Raw genomic sequence first — 20,186 nt, forward strand, 5'->3', positions numbered from 1 at the left:
CTAGGGAAGGGAACATGGCCTTGACCGAGGCAGCCCTCTTCAGCGGAGGCTGTCCCAGATGTGGGCTGACAGCTAGGGCCGTGGCTGGCAACACTTCCAGCAGCTTCTTCCTTCCGGAGGGAGGGTCTAGGGCCCACCAATCTCAGCAGCCACTGCCCGGCAATCCCTGCACCAAAATCCATCCCTGTGGGCAGTCACACAAGCTCAGGATTTCCTTCCTCTCAAAATGCCAGGAATTCTTTTATCAGATTTCTTTAACATAAGATTAAGTCCTCCAGGCATGATCACTTAAGCCTTCGGCCCTTTGGAGGGAACGTTCTAGAAATAAATTTCAGGAAGTTTTTCACAAGTAGAAGCAATCTCACCCACATAAACATGATGAAAGCTCTTCCCTAGATATACTGACATATGTGACAACGTGGATGACCCTCAAAAACATTATGATAAGTGAAAAAAGCCAGACACAAAAGGTCACACATTATATGATTCAATATACATTAAATATCCATAGAGAAAGACATAACTCCAGCTGGTGGCTGCTGGGGGCAGGGGAGGGGGATGGAATATGAAGAGCAACTGCTCAATGTGTATCGAGTTTCTTCTTGGGATGATGAAAAAGTTTTGAAACTAGACAAAGATGATAACTACACAACATTGTGAATGTACTAAATGCCACTGGATCATTCGTTTTAAAATGGTTAATTTTATTTTATTTGTTTATTTATTTATTTTGAGATGGAGTCTCGCTCTGTTGCCCAGGCTGGAGTGCAGTGGCACGATCTCAGCTCACTGCAACCTTCCCAGGTTCAAGCGATCCTCCTGTCTCAGCCTCCTGAGTAGCTGGGACTACAGGCAGGCGCCACCATGCCTGGCTAATTTTTCTATTTTTTGTAGAGATGGGGTTTCACCATGTTGCCCAGGCTGGTCTTGAACTCCTGAGCTCAAGCAGTCCACCCACCTCTGCCTCACAAAGTGCCGGGATTACAGGCTTGAGCCAGCGCAACTGGCTAAACTGGTTAATTTTTATATTATGTCGTTTTCACCTCAATTAAATGAAATGGGGTAAAACATACACACACACACACACACACACACACAATCAAACCCAAAAATCCCTGGAACAGCCCACTTTATGAAAATTAACCATCTACTGTAAGAACCTTAATTTTTTAATAACTTGGAATTATTAAAATGTTGTTACTCTGTCTTCAGAGCAAACTTCAATCACACAAGGCAAATCAGGTAAAACTATCTGTACTTAAAATCAAGCATCCTATCCATGTAGTAGGCTCTGGAGAGCCAAATTATGTAAATCTGTACTTTAAACATGAGAGATAACTTCTGTCTACATGTAAAGAATATTTTCCATCGAAAGGAGTTTGAAGTATTATGATCATATACTCTTTTAAGTTTCTTGAAATAAAAATGATGTTTAGAGATTTCAGGGTGTCCAAAATAATTATCTGTTTGCAAAGGCACACTCCAAACAATTCAAAGATACTTGATGAAATCATTCATCTCTTATTGGTAAAATGTGAAAAGTGGGATAGGAATATTCTGCTGTAATACATTTGGTATTTGGTGAGAGAAAGACAAAACAATGGTGTGAATATACTTGCTGGAAGCTAAAAAATATGTGAATTAAAGTATCTTTAAACAAATAATGCTGTGCCACCACCACTTCACCACTATTACCCAGTAGAGTTAGAAGCTCCCTAAGAGAAACTTAACTTTGAAGTAAGAATAGTAGCCCAAAAACCACAAGGTAGCCAGACACAGTGGCTCACCCCTGTAATCCCAGCACTTTGGGAGGCTGAGGCGGGGAGATCATTTGAGACCAGCCTGGCCAACATGGTGAAACCTCCATCTCTACTAAAAATATAAAAATTAGCTGGGCGTGGTGGCACATGCCAGTAATCCTTGGGAGACTGAGGCATGAGAATCACTTGAACCTGGGAGGCGGAGGTTGCAGTGAGCCACGATCACACCACTGCACTCCAGCCTGGGTGACAGAGCAAGAATCTGTCTCAAAAAAAACAAAAAGAAAGAAAGAAAGAAAATGGAAAAAAGAAAGAATTGGATAAAAGCATTCATTTGCCCCAATTCCCCTAATGGCCATACCAGCCTACCTCCACTTCACAATCAATCCCATTAATCCCAATCCAGATTCGATGTCTCACAGCTAAATCTCCCAGCAAGTCTTACCTACCTTCTTCTGAGGACCTCATCTTCCTCCTCATCCTTCGCTATAAACTCAAATGGAACCTCTCTATTTCTCTGTATTTTTGTATTTCTTAAATCATCAAGAATTTTTAAAAGGCTTCAGTAAAACCAGAAATAGGCTGTTCCTCTCTTCTTGGTTCATCTGAGAACAGGAAGTCAAAGACAACTAACAAAATAGCCTTTGGTAGACAGCTTTTCATGCAGAAGGTAAAATTACAGGGTAAGAAATTCTGACTTATATCTACTGTGAATCACTTACAGAAATGACTCTTTTTCTTCAGATCCTTGCTATTTAAGTCCATGATAATCATTTGCATTTGAAAAAGCTGACTCTGTTGAGTCATACTTAGAACTACAAACTCTGACTAAACTTGTAACTCAGTCCAGACAAATGAAAACAAAAGCCAAATAGTCCAAAATATGCAAGAGAAACAAGGAATATTGTTTTTGCTTTCCTGATTTCTTTGAGTTTTTTTCCAAATTTACCAACGGGATATAATTTTCCCACTCAAAGCATATGAACTCAGGTACAACAATGCTACAGAATAATTGGATGACATTGTCCATTTCTTGCAACCCTCCATTTACCCAACTGGCTTATGCTAGAGCTGACTCACTGGTAATGCTAACCCAGCATGGGAGGCTGACCAGGGGTACAGGGTTCTTCCTAGGGCCTGCAGAGCAGAATCCAGGTCAGAAGACAATAGCTTTGCACCGTCAAACGTATATTCTATTTGGGACCTGGTCTTCCACTCTCTCTGCCACACTCATGAACCACCATAAACTATGGCAGGCTCAGTGAAAACTCCGTCCTGTTTCTCCCCAGTAACCTTGAGGTGTTGTCAGCTCACTTTCCCCCATGTTACCCCCATCCAAATAATTCAGTTTGGGCTCAATAATCGCTAGTTTGGATGTAGTATACCATTCTTGAATATGGTTTAGAATCTTCCTGCTGGTTCGTCTTATTTCAATAGATGCCTCCTTTGCTGAAATGAAATCCTTGTAAACAAGGGGTGCAGAAGAAATACCAAAGGAAGAAACTAAAGCTCAAGTTGAAGCTTTGTAGCCACCTCTTGAATCCTAAGAAGCCACTGCCCAGACAGGCTGGTGTTCCACAACTAACCACAAGGTGGCACTGCTTTGAGCCAAGCCCCAGGTCGTGTTAAAAACTGAATGAGATCAATAGTGAAGTTTTACAGTTGCAGAATAGCCAAGTGGCAGCCATGAAAAGAAACGCCGCAGACTTCCTGCTACGGGAAACAAAATCCACTGGCTGTGGGCCCCAGCTGCTGTCCCTCTCCATCCACCACTGCCTTCCCCCTCGGGCTGCTCCTGGCCCATGACAAGCACAGTCCTGCTGTCCATCTAGGCTGTTCCCTTGGGACAAGGGCGGCTCCCAGGGGTGACTTTGGCTTGAGAACTTCCCATCCGCCTAGTCCTCCCTTTCTTGGACTGTACTGCAGTCTGTGATTTTTTTTTCCAACCCAATTCCCTTCCTTCTCTCCTTCACAGCTGACAGAACTTCATGATAGGACTATTCAGGAGTGGCCCCGTGATGGTGGAGATGGAAAAGCTTTCTAATGGGCTGCGTACGAGGGAGCAACTGGTATCTACAAGGGAATGAAAAGTGGCCCGAGATGAGAATATATACAGTGGCCAGGAAATAAGGACTGGGGTAGAGGCCTACAGAGGAGCCCAGGGGAGTGGGTGCTCCAGGGGAGGGTCATTTCCGCCTCCCACGTTAATGCCCCTAGAATGGAATCCTCACGGAAGAGGCGAGAACAACCAAGCAGCCAAGAAGACTCGGCCGATTGATAGCTGGCCTTCATCACTGGCCAGCCCAGAACTGGTGTGACAGGCACAGGGATGGAGGGAGGCTGTAGACGGCCCATTAGCATGGACTCCCCGTTAACCGAGGTCAACAGAGCTGTTGCTGCCTCTGAACGTCCAACCTTCCTGCAACACAGACCATTGCTGAGCCCTGAAGTGGCACTGCTCCTTAAGAACACCAAGGGGCCACAGGATGGCCAGTCGACAAGCGGCTGGCTCCAGATGTACTGCTTCTCCGTTCCGTGAAAATGGATCTGGGCCCTGTAAGTTGTTTCCCTGGGCCAGTGGGCTCTGAAGCTTTGTCAGGAGAGAGTGATGGAGAGACATTGGAGGAGGAAGAGGGTTTTGCTTCCTGACCCGCGCAGTGCAGACTGCTCCGCAGGAGTGCTAAGCAGCACCAGCTTCCCAGTACCTCCCTCGGGGAGCTTTGCATCAGAGGCCTCTGCTTGGATACCTCTCTGTGCAGTTTTCCCCAGGACCCCAGAGGGCAGGTTTCTAGCAAGTTCCACCAGGAGAGCACCACAGTGACTTCTCTGCCTTCCACTGAGCCACAGCCATGCCCTCCCTACTCAATCTGGGCGTCAGCTCCAGGGGTGCTGTGGAGGGCTCTTTTCTTTTTTTTTTTTTTTTAAAGGCAGGGTCTTACTCTGTCGCCCAGGCTAGAGTGCAGTGGCGCAATCTTGGCTCACTGCAACCTTGGATCACTGCAGGTTCAAGAGATTCTCCTGCCTCAGCTTCACTAGTAGCTGGGACTATACATGCCTGCCACCGGCCTGGCTAATTTTTTGTATTTTTAGTAGAGATGGGGTTTCACCATGTTGGCCAGGCTGGTCTCAAACTCCTGACCTCAGGTGAGCCACCCTCCTCAGCCTCCCAAAGTGCCGGGATTCCAGGCATCAGTCACCGTGCCCGGCCAGGGCTCTTCTTTGAGCTCTCAGTCTTGGCCCTAGTAGAGCAGGCTACTCCTGATTTCCGCTATTCTCATGTTCAAGTTCTTTTTACTTCCTGCTAGCCAGTCCTATACTACTCCAATCTGCTGTGATAATCACTCTTCACTTTTAACTGTCCCTGTTCAAATTGCCGTGTGGTTTCTCGTCACTTCTCATAGTGATAGATGCCTCTTCCAGGCAAGAGTTTGCCTTTCCTGCCTGCAGGGACTCAGACACCATGACTATCTGGGGGCTATAGAAAGCCTGGTCCATAGGCATGGAATCCCATGGGACATAGCATCCAATCAGGTGACTCACTTCCCAGTGAAGGACATGAAAGAGTGAGCCCCTGGTTGTGGAACCACTGTCCGTCCACACTCTGCACCACCCATAGGCAGCCAGCCTCACAGAGGGCTTCAACAACCAAGACCCGGCTGAAGGGCCAGGATGGAGTGCTGACTTCAAGGGTGCATGTCCCTAGTAGGTTTGGGACCATGTCTGGGATCCGGAATGCAGGAGTGGCCCTGCATTCCATCATTCCCAGTGATCTGCTGCAGGATTTAAGGAGAATAGCAGCACTGGAAATCCTGGTCCCAAAGAGGGAGGCTCTTGCCAGGGGACATAAGGTCCCAGCGAGCTACAAACTATGACTGATGCTGGAACACTCTGAACTCCCTTTGTCCAGGCACCGGCAGGAGGAGATAGAGTTACTTTTACACAGTAGGGACAGGGAGCAATACAGGTGGAATCCATGTGACCCATTGAGGGCCTTTTGGTATTCCTGTGGGCCACTGGAAATGTGAATGCATACTTTCAGCAAGCCTGTCTTAAGAAAGCATCACTTAGCTGTAATCCGAGATGCCTCCTGCCCAATCCTCTCTCCCCTCTCTTTGACAGGGGTCACCCTTGCAGTATGGTCTGAAGGCCAACGCTGCCTTCTCTGGCTCCCTGTCTTTATCCTCCACAGACCTGGTGCCCAATAAGTGTCATGCAAATCTCATTATGTCTGGGCACCTGCTTTTCAGAGGACCTGAACTAACATAAGCCACAAGCCATAAGATTAGTGTGTGGGGAGGGATAATGTTCACAAGGGTCATCTTTATCAACAAACTCTTTTTACATAAATATAGAATGGTTTTCATGTTGTTTTCTGGATGCCCCTTTCTTTCAGTTATACGCCATGGGCATCATGGCCTTATCCTTTATGGCACTCGTGCGCGCTCTCTCTCTCTCTCTCTCTCTGACTCTCTCTCTACTGTAAGCTCAGTAAGGGCAGGATCCATGTGTATTTTTTCACTATTGCATGTCTGACTCCTAGCATAATGCTAAATACATAGTAGGAGCTCCAAATTATTAAGCCTATTCAAGAACACTCACTCTACAACAAAATTTACTAAGTGTAGTTGCAAAAGAATATTATTGACAGGATACTATTATGAGGTATACAAGAGCCCCGGATAATAAATTCATAATTCTAAAATATAGGTAATGACCAGCTGTCCCGTGATAGTCTAAGAAGAAGCTCTAATAAGGAGTTATACCTAAGTTTAGTGCTACATAGGCAGGTTCCGTGCCTTAAGCAGAAATAAATGGCAACGCTATGGAGATTTAAGGAGTCAGCGGCAGTCAACAACACAGGTCATGTGAAAGCAAGCCCTGTCTTTTCCATCTTCTCCACCAACCTGTATTAGGGCCACTTTGCCCTTGAACACACTTTGTAATTCTCAGTTTTTATAATATTATCGGTTCCAGAAGGCCACCGTTAAAGTGCTGTCTGGGAGGAAAAGAAAGCTTCCTGATCTTCCCACATTATGAGTATGAGCACGAAATTTAAGGACACACTCTCAAGGGCGATTCTGCACTGGCACAAACCTGACAATGGAGAATACCTCCTTAAATGCTGCACCCTGGGCACCTCATTAGCCTCTCCCTCATGCTAGCCCTGCTTGGGAGCATGAGGAAGCTGCAGATTCTGGGTCCCAAACCCCAGAGCTTGGTAAATCATACACTTTAAAATAAGTGTTAATGATAGGCTGGGCACAGTGGCCTACACCTGTAATCCCAGCAATTTGGGAGGCCAAAGCAGGTGGATCACTTAAGGTCAGGAGATCAAGACCAGCCTGGCCAATATGGTGAAACACCATCTCTACTAAAAATACAAAAATTGGCCAGGCGTGGCGGTGCACACCTGTAATCCCAGCTACTCAGGAGGCTGAAGCAGGAGAATCGCTTGAACCCAGGAGGCGTAGGTTGCAGTGACCTGAGATTGCTCAACTGCACTCCAGCCTGGGTGACAGAGTGATACTCCATCTCAAAAATAAACAAACAAATAAGATGAGTGTTAATGATAAAGAAAATAAAATAGCTACTTCACCTCAGACACTTGAAAGAACTTTGATTAAGACAAAGAATGAACATACTCAAGCTGCTAAAGGCATTTCTTAAATTAGGGTCTAACTATCAGACTGGAGCCACGGAAGGCAGAATGTGGAACCCTAATACATTTGCATACAATTGAAATTTTGTTTTTGCCTACAGAAGGAGATTCATGAGTAAAGGGAATACTTTGGACAGAAAATCAAGACACAAATCAGGCACTGCCAAAAATAAATCACATAAAACTTTTTCTTTGAATTAACAGAATTTATACAAATTTGACTTCATGAACAAAAGAAACTACACATCAATAATTACCATAAGGCTTTATTGTTCCAAAAGTATTTGCCACCAAAAATAAGTCATTATATAATTTTAATTGTAATAATCATAATTATGACACAATTTAGATTTATTTTCTACCTTTATGATTTTTTTGTTTTGTTTTGTTTTTGGGGTTTTTTTTTTAAGATGCAGTCCCACTCTGTAGCCCAGGCTGGACTGTAGTAGCACAATCTCAGCTCTCTGCAACTTCTGCCTCCCGGGGTCAAGCAATCCTCCTGCCTCAGCCTCCCGAGTAGCTGGGACTACAAGAGTGCGCCACCACACCCGGCTGATTTGTGTTTTGTTGTTGTTGTTGTTGTTTAGTAGAGACAGGGTTTTACCATGTTGGCCAGCCTGGTCTTGAACTCCTGATCTCAAGTGACCCGCCCACCTCAGCTTCCCAAAGTGCTGGAATTACAGGTGTGAGCCATGGCTCCTGGCCTCCACCTTTACAATTAAATAATAAAATCTTCTGGGAGTTCATAATCCCTAGAATTATTATTGATTTAAAATTATTCCATCTTTCAAATACTTTTCTTAGAAATACAAAGTAAAATCATTAAAATATGTTAATTTCTGTTACTTAAACATTTTTAAATCACAGGCTTATTGGGACATAAGAGTGTATATATTTCAGGAATAGTTTTTCAATAGATATAATTAATAACATTTAAAAATCAGAAAAATGTTTTCCATACCAACTATAAGCTTTTAAAAAGTATAGAAGCATATCCTCGAGATGTGAAGGCACTGGGGGATGGAGGACATCTTGTTTCCTCCACTCAGAGCTTAGCTTTGTCCTTAAAAGATGCCTTCATCCTTTTGACAACAGAAAGGTCCCCTGCTCCCTCGGGCCAGTTGTCATGATCTGTTAAAGAAGTGGAAAACCTCCTGTCACTTGCAAATCTCCTTTGTCCTCTTTGGTCCCACCAAATCCTCTTGTGAATTTCCCTGGTTCACACATTTTCTCAGCACCAAAAAAGAAATCCTTAGGGCACACGTTTGAGAAAAGACTTCAGTTTGAATCTCAGGTCCGCCATGTGTTAGCTTTCCTGAATTTGGGGGCATGACTCTTTCTGAGCCTCAGTTTCCTCCTCTATTAAAGGATATAACAATATCTACCTTTTAGAGTTGTGAGGGTTAAACATGACACCATGTGTGCATTGCTTGGCATACTGTGCATCATCAAGAAATAGTGTCTCCTTAATAATAACAATTTAAAAATAGTGTCCTTACTTTGTACCGGGCACTGTTAGTTGCCTCTCCAGCATCCAGGTCCCCGTCTCTTCCTTCCAACAGCTTGTTTCCATTTAAGGATCTAGAAGGCGCCGGGGAAGCTTGGCACCAAGGCATGAGGTCTAAGTTAGGTCAATCAGCGCACTATAACCCTGCCATGGTTATTGGTTGGAAATGGACATTTGCATAAGCTGATGTAATATAGAGTGGATCTCAGCATGTTGTTAGAAATTCTGGAACAAAGTCACTCCCCCAGCCCTCTCTCTCTCTGTCCATCTGGGTAGGAACACGGAAGTATGCAGCCTTACACACAGAAACAGCAGGCAGCCATCCTGCAATGAGGACAGCCTGCCTTAAGACAGAGCCAACACCATGGAAGCAAAAACAGGAAACGGGGAAAAATTGTCCTTGATGAGATTAGTGAGCTCCTGAGTCAAGTCTTACCTGTTTTTCAGTTATGTGAGCCAGCGAATTCCTTTACTGATTAGCCCATTTTGAGTTGTGACTAAAAACATCCAGTTCAACAAAGAACTTTATTTTTTTATTTTTATTTTTTGAGACAAGGTCTTGCTCTGTCACCCAGCCTGGAGTGCAGTGATGCGATCATGGCTCACTGCAGCCTCTACTTCCCAGGATCCAGTGATCCTCCCACCTAAGCCTCCCAAGTAGCTGCAACTACAGGCACATGCCACCACACCCAGCTAATTTTTTCAATGTTTTGTTGAGACGGAGTTTTGCCGGGTTGCCCAGGCTGGTCTCGAACTCCTGGGATCAAGCAGTCGGCCCACCTTGGCCTCCCAAAGTGCTGAGAGTACAGGTGTGAGCCATGGTGCCCAGCCCCTGACATAGGGCTTTAAATGTGCATTACCTAAGGCCGGCCACAGTGGCTCACGCCTGTACTCCCAGGACTCCGGGAGGCCGAGGCAGGCGGATCACCTGAGGTCAGGAGTTTGAGACTAGCCTGGCCAACGTGGTGAAACCCCATCTCTACTAAAACTACAAAAAAAGTGGTGGGGCATGGTGTCGGGCGCCTGTAATCCCAGCTACTCTGGACGCTGAAGCAGGAGAATCGCTTGAACCTGGGAGGCAGAGGTTGCAGTGAGCCGACATCATGCCACTGCACTCCAGCCTGGGCGACAAGAGTGAGACTCTATCTCAAAAAAGAACAAAAAAAAAGTGCATTATCTAACTTAATCCTCCCAACAGCTCTATGAAATAAATACTGTATGTGTCCCTGCATATAGGGAAAAAATGGAGGCTTATAGAAATTAACTTTCTCACAATCATACAGCTAATAAGGGTAGAGCCAAGTTTCCATCTTAGGCATTCTCACGTTGGAGCTGCCAATCTTAAAAGAAAACACTATAATGAAAGGCTGAATAGTCTCACTCATTTCTCGGGGGGCAGTATATTCTTAAAAGACAGATGTAGCTGCTTTCCTCAAAAACTTAAAAAAATATTTTTAATGATTAAAAAAAAAGTGTTAGAATTACAAAAGAAAATCATTTCACTGAAGGCCTAAGGAAGCAGCTATTTGAAATTTCTTGCCCTTCTAAAGGAAAAACAGTGCAACCTAACGTAAGAAATAGTGACTGAATTCTACTGTGAGAGAAGTGGAAAGATTCTCTCCACCCTCACTACTTGGAATTCCTTCAGAAAACAATACAGCAAAACTAGGCAGGTGTTTCTTCTTTCCAACCAAGACGCTTCAAACCACAGTATCTTATGGACATCACCACATTGATGCTACTAGTAATGAAGTACACATGGGAGGGGAAAATAATAAGTAAAATTAAAGTTCTAATACCGTGATATTGTGAAATATACATTTGGTCTTCAACCCCATTTCCTGCATACAACTCCTAATATCCTTAGACTCTCCAAAGTGGTGTGTTCTTATATGTTAATGATTGACTGACGGCTGGCAGCCCCTAGTTAGCTTCAGAATAGGGGCTGGTCACCAGACAGACCAAGGCTGTATGGACCTTCAGCCCATACCCACCCCACAACCTCTGGGGAGGTAAGAGGGGCTGAAGGTTAAGTTCATTACCAAGGGCCAATGGTTTAATCAACCATGCCTATGTAATGAAGCCTCCATAAAAACCCAAAAGGACTGGGTTCAAGAGCTTCCAGATAGTTGAACACATGGAGGTTCCTGGCAGGTGGTGGGGCCGAAAAGGACACAGAAGCTATATGCTCCTTCTCACATGCCTTGCCCTGTGCACCTCTTCGGCTGTATCTCCTGTAATATCCTTTATAATAAGCCAGTAAATCGAAGTGTTTTCCTAAGTTGTGTGAGGTGCTCTAGCAAATTACTCCAACCCAAAGAAGGGGTCATGGGAACCCCAACTTGCAGCTAGTCAGTCAGAAGCTTTGGAGGCCCAGACTTGCGACGGTGTCTGCAGCAGGAGGCATCTTGTGGGACTGAGCCTCAGCCTGTGGGAGCGGACCCTATCTCCATTGTCAGAACTGAATGAGAGGATGCCCAGCCGGGGTCTGCTGCGGAACTAAAAAAAAGTTCTTGCTTGCTTGGTGTGTGGGGGAAATAACCCCAAACAACCGGACACAGAGGTCTTCTGTGCTAATGGTTGTTGTGTTGTGGGAGCAGAGGAAAACCAGTTTCAGTTTTTGCTCACCTCTCCAATATACCAGTCATTTATCAATGCAAAAAAGGCCTTAAGCCTTGATCAGACTGTCAGCACCTGAAAGAGTAGGTAAAACCTGGGTCCTCGATATGAAATTCAAATTCATCTGGGTTACATCAACCACATGTTAATTTGCCACTAGTCACTTAATTATCTTTAGGAACAGAAGTTCAATACATTTGCATTTTATATCCTTTACTACATTTTTGGAGTGATTTAGAGTTACTAGGTTGGACAAACCTTTTAACTTCTGTGGATTTGTTTTGTTGTTTATAAAACTAGGGTACTGGACTTCGTGATCTTTTAGGACCCATCAAATGCCAAAGTTCTGTTGTCTAGTCATGAGATACAAACACACACACACACACACACACACACACACACACACACAAAGGCATTTGCATGTAATATCAATATTTGATTGAAACTTATAAAATTTCTGGTTTGTTTTTTGTTTGTTGTTTTGCTTTGTTTTGTTTTGTTTTTGAGACAGAGTCTTGCTCTGTCGCACAAGCTGGAGTGCAGTGGCATGATCTTGGCTCACTGCAATCTCTGCCTCCCGAGTTCAAACGATTCTCCTGCCTCGGCCTCCCAAGCAGCTGAGACTAGAGGTGCCTGCCAACACGCCCAGCTGATTGTTTTTTATATATATTTTTAGTAGACATGGGGTTTCACCATGTTGGCCAGGCTGGTCTCAAATTCCTGACCTCAAGTGATCCACCCGCCTCAGCCTCCCAAAGTGCTGGGATTACAGGCATGAGCCACCACGCCCAGCCATATTTCTGTTTTTTGTACATCAAAAATGATGAATACAAAAATTTCATACGGCTTCATTCAATATACATCTCAAAGACAGTACAAAATAGCACCATAGCACCCCACCCCACCTAGCAGGCCTGATTCTTCTGCTCAGATATGTAAGCCATTTATTGGAGGAACAAAATGGAATTAAATCTTTAAAACTATAGCATGCTTTCGCCTCTTTTCTATCTCCTCTTTAGAAACATATACTCATACTGAGAATATTTCTCAAGGTTCAAATTCCACCAACCTATGCATATATAAAAAGCTAAGTTCTATAATAAAGATAGTGAGATATTTTCTGTGACTAGGAATATTTCATTAAAAAATCACATCATGAATATAAACATTTTGTACATTTTGATGTTCTATAAGAGAATACCCTCATCTCTTAAGTTCTATAAGAGAACACCCTTATGTCTTAAATAACTACTTATAATACATTTTAAACTCCTGAACACGGCACAGCATAAAGCTGGTGACTGCTCATTCCTCAGCTGCTCACCTGGTACCTCATACGAGTAAGTATAGAGGCACTGGCCCCCATCCACATCCACCGACTGTCCAGTGATGAAGGAAGCTGCAGGAGACAGTAGGAAGCAGACCACAGAGGAGACCTGGAAGCAGAAACACACACGTGAATAGGTAAAAGTAAATACTCCCATTTCCAACCACTTCACATTCCCTAGTAAAGACAGCTCAAAGCACATGACTGTAACATGAATCCAACAGTGTGTGCATGTGCACCACAACCTCACAGTACATAGACAACTTCCTTTTCCTACAACTTCCCTTTCTACCTGAGCATCACCAAAATCAGGTAGGTGACTAGGGTAAAGGTGGCAAGGTATGAGGGAGCCTTAGACAGTGTCAAGCAAGCTATACGACGTGAAGAAGCCATAAGTCAACTCAGTGCTTCAGCTCTGCTCTTTCCCATGTCAAACAATTCACTTCCTTTCATGCCTTTCATTGTCCTTCGCAACCCCATTTTCCATCACTACCTCATGGTCTTTTATATGTTGGTCCCTGAAACAGCCAACGTGTCTGTTTAGCAATAAACTAGCATTCTGGTTTGTTCAGTCTGTGGTCCTGTGAGGCCAAAAGCCCAGCAACACACACTCAAAGGAGCTCTCTACAAGAGGAACTTCAAAAACTTAGCCAGGCGCAGTGGCTAAAAATTAGCTGGGCATGCTGGTGCATGCCTGTTAATCCAGCTACTCAGGAGGCTGAGGCAGGAGAATTGCTTGAACCAAAAAAAAATAAATAAATAAATAATGGTTTTCTTCTTTCTTTTTTTAAACACTGTGGTATTTAAAGTTTTAAGCACTGTGGTCCCAGCTCCTTACAAGGCTGAGGTGGGAGGATTGCTTGGGCCTAGGACGTTGCAGTGAGCTGAGACTGCACCACTACATACCAGCTTTGGTGACAGAGTGAGACTCCATTTCAAAAACAAACCCAAAGGCACTTCAGACTCCCACTGCACTCCTTAAAAATTCAAATAGGGAACTGATGGGTTCAGCACCATCTACTCCCAACCCAATCAGAAGGAAGTTATTTCACTGACTGTAAAGGAGCTCTCATTTGAGGCTGTGGGAAGAAGCAGAGTTTCTTAAACAGTGATGATCCAAAACACCTGCATTAGAATCACTAGGGAGGCTTACTGAAACTCCAGATTCCTAGATCCTTCCAGGATCACAGCAATTGTAAACCCTGGGGTTGGGGTCCCAGAATCTGCAGTTTAAAAGAACCTCAGGCAGGGCCAGGACTAGCGTGAGGCAAATAAGGTGTCAAGGGTGCAAGATTTAAGGAGGTATTCACTCTCAGGTTTGCACAAGTGCAAAATCTTCCCTGAGAGGGAGCGGGTCCTTACATTTTGTGTCCATGCCTTGCTTGCCTCATCCCAGTCCTGGTCCTACATTTACAAGGCTATACCTCCTTGAGACCCTAAGAGCTTGGAGAGCAGCCAAGCCTTCTCTCCATCCTTGTATTCCTAGCAGCTAGTACAGAGCTGCACTATCTAAAACGAGGCCACTAGCCATAGCTGCCTACTCAAACACTTTCAATATGGCTGGTCCAAATTGAGATGTGCCGTAAGTGTGGAACACACATTGGATTTTGAAGGCTTAGTATGGGAAAAATAATGTAAAATATCTCATTAATTCTGAAGGCTCCAAGGGGTGAAGAAAATAATCTCAATTTCTGATGTTGATTACATGTTGAAATGACAGTTTGGGATGTATTAGCTAAATCAAATATATTATTAAAATTAATCTCACCTCTTTATGTGGCTCCTGGAAAGTTTAAAATTGCAAATGTGGCTATTATTGTATTTCTATTGGACAGGGTTGGCACAGAATTCCCTATTTAAAAGGTCCCACATTGCTGTGAAAAGGCAGATTGTACTGAGACATGGTAACAAGCAACGGAGCTGGTTTTAACCCTGTTTGATCCAGTAGTGACAACTCAGCCAATGAACATGTTCGTTCAAGTCCGCCCATCTAAAAGAGGCTTGCTCCAATGAGCTCCTTTCTGAAATGCCAGCCAGACAACAGCCATCTCACCCAAGTAATCATGACCTCTAACGCTCTGTACACCACACCCCCTCAAAAACACAAAAAGCCGGCCAGGCGCAGTGGCTCAGGCCTGTAATCCCAGAACTTTGGGAGGCCGAGGCAGGTGGATCGCCTGAGGTCAGAGTTTGAACCAGCCTGGCCAACTTAGTGAAACTCTGTCTCTACTAAAAATACAAAAATTAGCCAGGCATGCTGATGCATGCCTGTTAATCCCAGCTACTCAGGAGGCTGAGGCAGGAGAATTGCTTGACCCAAAAATAAATAAATAAATAATGGTTTTCTTGTTTCTTTTCTTAAATGTAGCTATTTTTGATTACATGTTATGTTAACATGTACTGCTTTATCATTTTTAAATGAATTCATAAATATTTCTTAAATTTTGGTTTTAATTTTTAATACAGCAAATATAGACAACATAAGCCACATAAATATATACATACATACATACATATATATATATATATATGGTTTTTTTTTTTTCAGAAGGAGTCTGACTCTGTCACCCAGGCAGGAGTGCATGGCGCAGTCTCTGCTCACTGCAACCTCCATGTCCCGGGTTCAAGCAACTGTCCTGCTTCAGCCTCCCGAGTAACTGGGACCACAGGCACGCACCACCACGCCTGGGTAATTTTTGTATTTTTTAGTACAGATGGGGTTTCACCATGTTGGCCAGGCTGATCTTGAACTCCTGCCCTCAAGTGATCCGCCTGCCTCAGGCTCCCAAACTGTTGGGATTACAAGTGACAGCCACTGTGCCTAGCCTCCTAAACAAAGTATTCTATCCAAAATAAAAATGTAATATAATTCCCTTGATTAAAATTCATTCAAAATTACTCTTAGTTTTCAGAATACAAATCCAAAGACCTTGGCTCATCAAATGTTTGATTTAACAGTATCTTACAAAATATAATGCAAGCCTATTTTGGTTCAGGAACTCTGTTTCTAGAAACATATCCCCTCACACAAGAGTACATGATTATATTCATAATGTTCAATGCAGAACTACCACAAGAACAAAAATGTAAATAGAATGCAAATCATAATGGGACTTGATTATATTATAGTATATCCATAACAAGTTACGGAAAATAACATAAAGGAAGATCCTGTTTTCATAAAAAAGTCAATAAATAGGCCAGGCGTGGTAGCTCATGCCTGTAATCCCAGCACTTTGGGAGGGTGAGGTGGGCAGATCACCTGAAGTCAGGAGTTCAAGACCAGTCTCACCAACATGGAGAAATCCCATCTTTACAAAACTAGCCAGGCGTGGTGGTGCATGCCTGTAATCCCAGCTACTCAGGTGGCTGAGGCAGGAGAATTGCTTGAACCTGGGAGGCAGAGGTTGTGGTGAGTCAAGATTGTGCCACCACACTCCAGCCCGGGCAACAAGAGCGTAACTCCGTCTCATAAAAAAAAAAAAAAAAAGTCAACAAATACAAACATAGTACATTTCTGGAAAGACATTCATCAAACTGATAATAAAAGCTAGTTCTAGGCATGATAACTCTTTTAAAGAGTTTCATGGGTTTGCTTTTATATTTAGCAATTTAGTAAATCTGAAAGTTATTTTGTATATAATACAAGATAGGGAGTCTAATTTATTACTAAGTGGCCAAATGCCCCCAACACTTTGCTGAGTGTTTTGTGCTTTCCTTACAGATTAAAATGCTACTTTGACTCCATAAACTCCCCATATGGTTCCAATTCAAGAATCTGTTCTGTTCTACTATTTTTAATATTTTTCTTTACCGGCACCAGATGCTGTAAATAAATATAGTTTCATAGTATGTAAATACACAGTACGTAAATATATACAGCTTCATAGTTTCATTACACCATGAAGGGTAATCGTCTCATTATTCATTTTCAAAACATTTTTGGCAATTTTTGCATAAATATTTTTGATAGAATCAGCATGTTAAATTCCCAAAAGATATTAAATTTATAAATTAATTTAGGGAAACCTGACTTTTTAATAAAACTGGTTCTCCCCATCAAGGAATATTATATGCCCCTAGTTATTCCGGTCTTTTTGCTGCTCCTCAGACAAAGGGACTTTTTGTGTTTTGTTTTGTTTTTTCATTTATGAAACTGATGCACCACCTACTGCCCTAAGGAGGCAGGTGATTTTTTGTTTTGTTTTTCATTTAGAGGTAAGTTTACTACTAGGTATTTTCATTTTTATTGTTGTGGGAAAGACATCCTTTTCCTAAAAAAAAAAAAAAAAAAAATTACATTTCAAGACTGATGCAAAGCTAGGTGCTGTGGCTCACACCTGTAATCCCAGCACTTTGGGAGGATGAGGTGGGCATATCACTTAAGGTCAGTAGTTCAAGACCAGCCTGACTAACATGGTGAAACCCTGCCTCTACTAAAAACACAAAAATCAGCCAGGTGTGGTGGCATACACCTATAATTCCAGCTACTCGGGAGGCTGGGGCAGGAGAATTGCTTGACCCAGGAGGTGGAGGTTGCAGTGGGCCAAGATCACGCCACTGCACTCTAGCCTGGGAGACAAAGAAACTCTGTCGAAAAAATCATCATCGTCATCATCGTCATCATCATCATCCCAGCACTTTGGGAGGCCAAGGCAGGAGTTCAAGGCTGCAGTGATCTATGATCACGACACTGTACTTAGCCTGTAACAGAGTGAGACCCTGTCTCAAGCCAAAAAACAAAAACCACAAAGACTGCTGCTGCTGGCATTTTGGAAAGCCGCTGATTTTACAGACTTCAATCTTACCAAAATCTCATGTGGAACTTCCTATGGCCATAATTGTCTGACTTGCTTAGAGTCCTAGGGTCCTGTGTACCAACAAATGCCAGGTAATAAAATAATGTGATGAAAATACAATAAAACAAACTGGAAAAAAACGCTGTTATTAATTTATACCGCATTCACTCTCAAGTACAGATTGCTGTCAGCAGTCAAAGCACAACCAGAGTATATCTGAGAGCCAGAAAGAACAGGGGAAATGATCTGGTGGCAGTGGGAAAAATAATGTCGTCCAGACCACATAAAAATGACACTGAATTACAAATTCCAAAGTACAAAACACAGCAATTCTAATCAATGCTGGAAATATGCCTTACCTCCTCAGGAACACCAATTCGTTTAGCGGGGGTTTTCTGAAAAGAACTTTCAAAGAGGCTTTGTCCGAAAGAACCATAGTTCTCCGCAGCAGTCTGGGAATAAATAATTCCCTGTGTTTAAAAATAAAACAGGGACAAAATAAAGTGCATTACATTTTAATTATAAAGATATCAAGATAGTCTACTGGCATTTCAAACATTAAGTAGCTTAAGTCAAAAAAAAGTGAACAGTGCTGATATTAATTTTCCTCCATGTTGTCAAAGGAGTACAGTCCCCATCATCCTCAAATGGATGATCTCAATGGTTATTTTGTGACCTCCTCTTCCTCCTAAGCATGTCCTGGATTTTTTCATGAAAGACTTGCTTTCTGAAGGTCATGATTATGTAAGTAAATGAAAGAGGCACTTAACTTGGAACAATGGGACAGGCGACTCTGTCTATTTTAGTTTCCATTTGGCTTCTCTGCTTTACAAGAGAAGACTGGGCAATGGCTACGTGAGACTTAGAAAAATGCAATATTTTCTTGACTTTTTACCTAGATTGAAATCGCAAATAAAGCATTTGAATCCAATACCAATAAACTAAAATTTTAATTGTTTCGAAATTTTTAAATGTATCTTTTGCTAGCTTTCTAAGGTCAGGAAAATTACTCAAAAACTGTATCCCAGGCCAGGTGCAGTGGCTCATGCCTGTAATCTCAGAACTTTGCAAGGGCGAAGCTGGAGGATCACTTGAGCCTAGGAGTTTGAGACCAGCCTGGGAAAAAAGGGAGACTGTGTCTTTACAGAAAATATAAAAAAGAATTAGCTGGGCATGGTGGTACACGCCGGTGGTCCCAGCTACTCAGGAGACTGAGTTGGATCACTTGAGCCCAGGATGTCGAGGCTGCAGTGAGTCGTGATCGCCCTACCGCACTTCGCCCTGGGCAACAGAGCGAGACCTTGTCCCAAACATAAAAAAAGAAAAAAAAAAAACTGTATGTCACAGGATACAGCCATTTGTAATGGATTCAAACTGTTAAACAAATTATGGAAAGGAGGGGAGGAAAGCAAAGTTAAAATAAAATTAGAAAATTTGGCAGTTTTAATTACTTCAAATGATACTGGAGAGATATAGTGGCTTCCAATTACACAATATGTTGCCTTTTATTTAAAGAGGATAAAATCTAGAAGTATGAAAATTTGGTCATTAAACCAAAAAAGTCTCTGGAAGGCAAACATGAATTAGAATTAGTAGGAGTGCCTTTGTCAGAGATGAGTTTACTAACTTCATGCTTGAAGTCAGGCATGCTTAGCCTTCACTGAGTGGCACATATAACACCTATTGATATCACAGAGATAAGATCTACAGATAGGCCGGGTGTGGTGGCTCACGCCTGTAATCCCAGCACTTTGGGAAGCCAAGGTGGGTGGATCCCGAAGTCCGGAGATTGAGACCATCCTGGCTAACACAGTGAAACCCCGTCTCTAGTAAAAATACAAAAATTAGCCGGGGGTGGTGGCAAGTGCCTGTAGTCCCACCTACTTGGGAGGCTGACGCAGGAGAATCACTTGAACCCCAGGAGGCAGAGGTTGCAGTGAGCCAAGATCATGCCACTGCACTCCAGCCTGGGCAACGGAGCAAGACTCCTTCTAAAATAAAAAAATACCCAGAATCGAGAATCACTTGTTTAACATTCTTGACAATCTGGCTGTAAATCAAAGAGTACTTCTGTAATGATAATTAGACTTTCTAGGCTGGGTGCAGTGGCTCATGCCTCTAATCCCAGCACTTTGAGAGGTCAAGGCGGCAGATCTCCTGAGCTCAGGAGTTCGAGACCACCCTGGGCAACATGGTGAAAACCCATCTCTACTAAAATACAAAACTTAGCCCAGAGTAGTGGCGTGTGCCTGTAGTCCCAGCTCTTCAGGAGGCTGAGGCACGAGAATCACTTGAGCCCTGGAGGTGGAGGTTATAGTGAGCCACGATCACGCCACTGCACTCCAGCCTGGGCAACAGAGTGAGACTTCATCTCAAAAAAAAAGAAAATTAGACTTTCTCATTTTATCTATGTTTTAAAGTCAATCTTTTATGCTACACTTGCATATTACCAAATACCTCTATCAACACCACAAATGGAATCAGAGAAGCATAATTTGTCAATAAATTTCAATAT

General features: G+C 43.1%; 1 protein-coding gene across 1 annotated transcript in view; it reads right to left on the bottom strand.

Moving 5' to 3' along the window:
• Positions 1-7,667: 7,667 nt before the first annotated feature.
• The window catches only part of PECR (peroxisomal trans-2-enoyl-CoA reductase), a 40,108-nt gene continuing 27,589 nt past the window's right edge, over positions 7,668-20,186 (bottom strand). Inside the window, exons 6-8 of the mRNA XM_003907919.3 lie at positions 18,031-18,141; positions 12,870-12,981; positions 7,668-8,550 (exon numbers count right to left, since the gene is read on the bottom strand). Of these exons, the coding sequence (XP_003907968.2) occupies positions 8,465-8,550; positions 12,870-12,981; positions 18,031-18,141 (309 nt within the window). The 3' untranslated portion in view covers positions 7,668-8,464. The remainder of the gene's footprint in view (positions 8,551-12,869; positions 12,982-18,030; positions 18,142-20,186) is intronic.

Source organism: Papio anubis, chromosome 10 (genome assembly GCF_008728515.1).
Source record: "Papio anubis isolate 15944 chromosome 10, Panubis1.0, whole genome shotgun sequence".
Classification (NCBI taxonomy): Eukaryota; Metazoa; Chordata; class Mammalia; order Primates; family Cercopithecidae; genus Papio; species Papio anubis.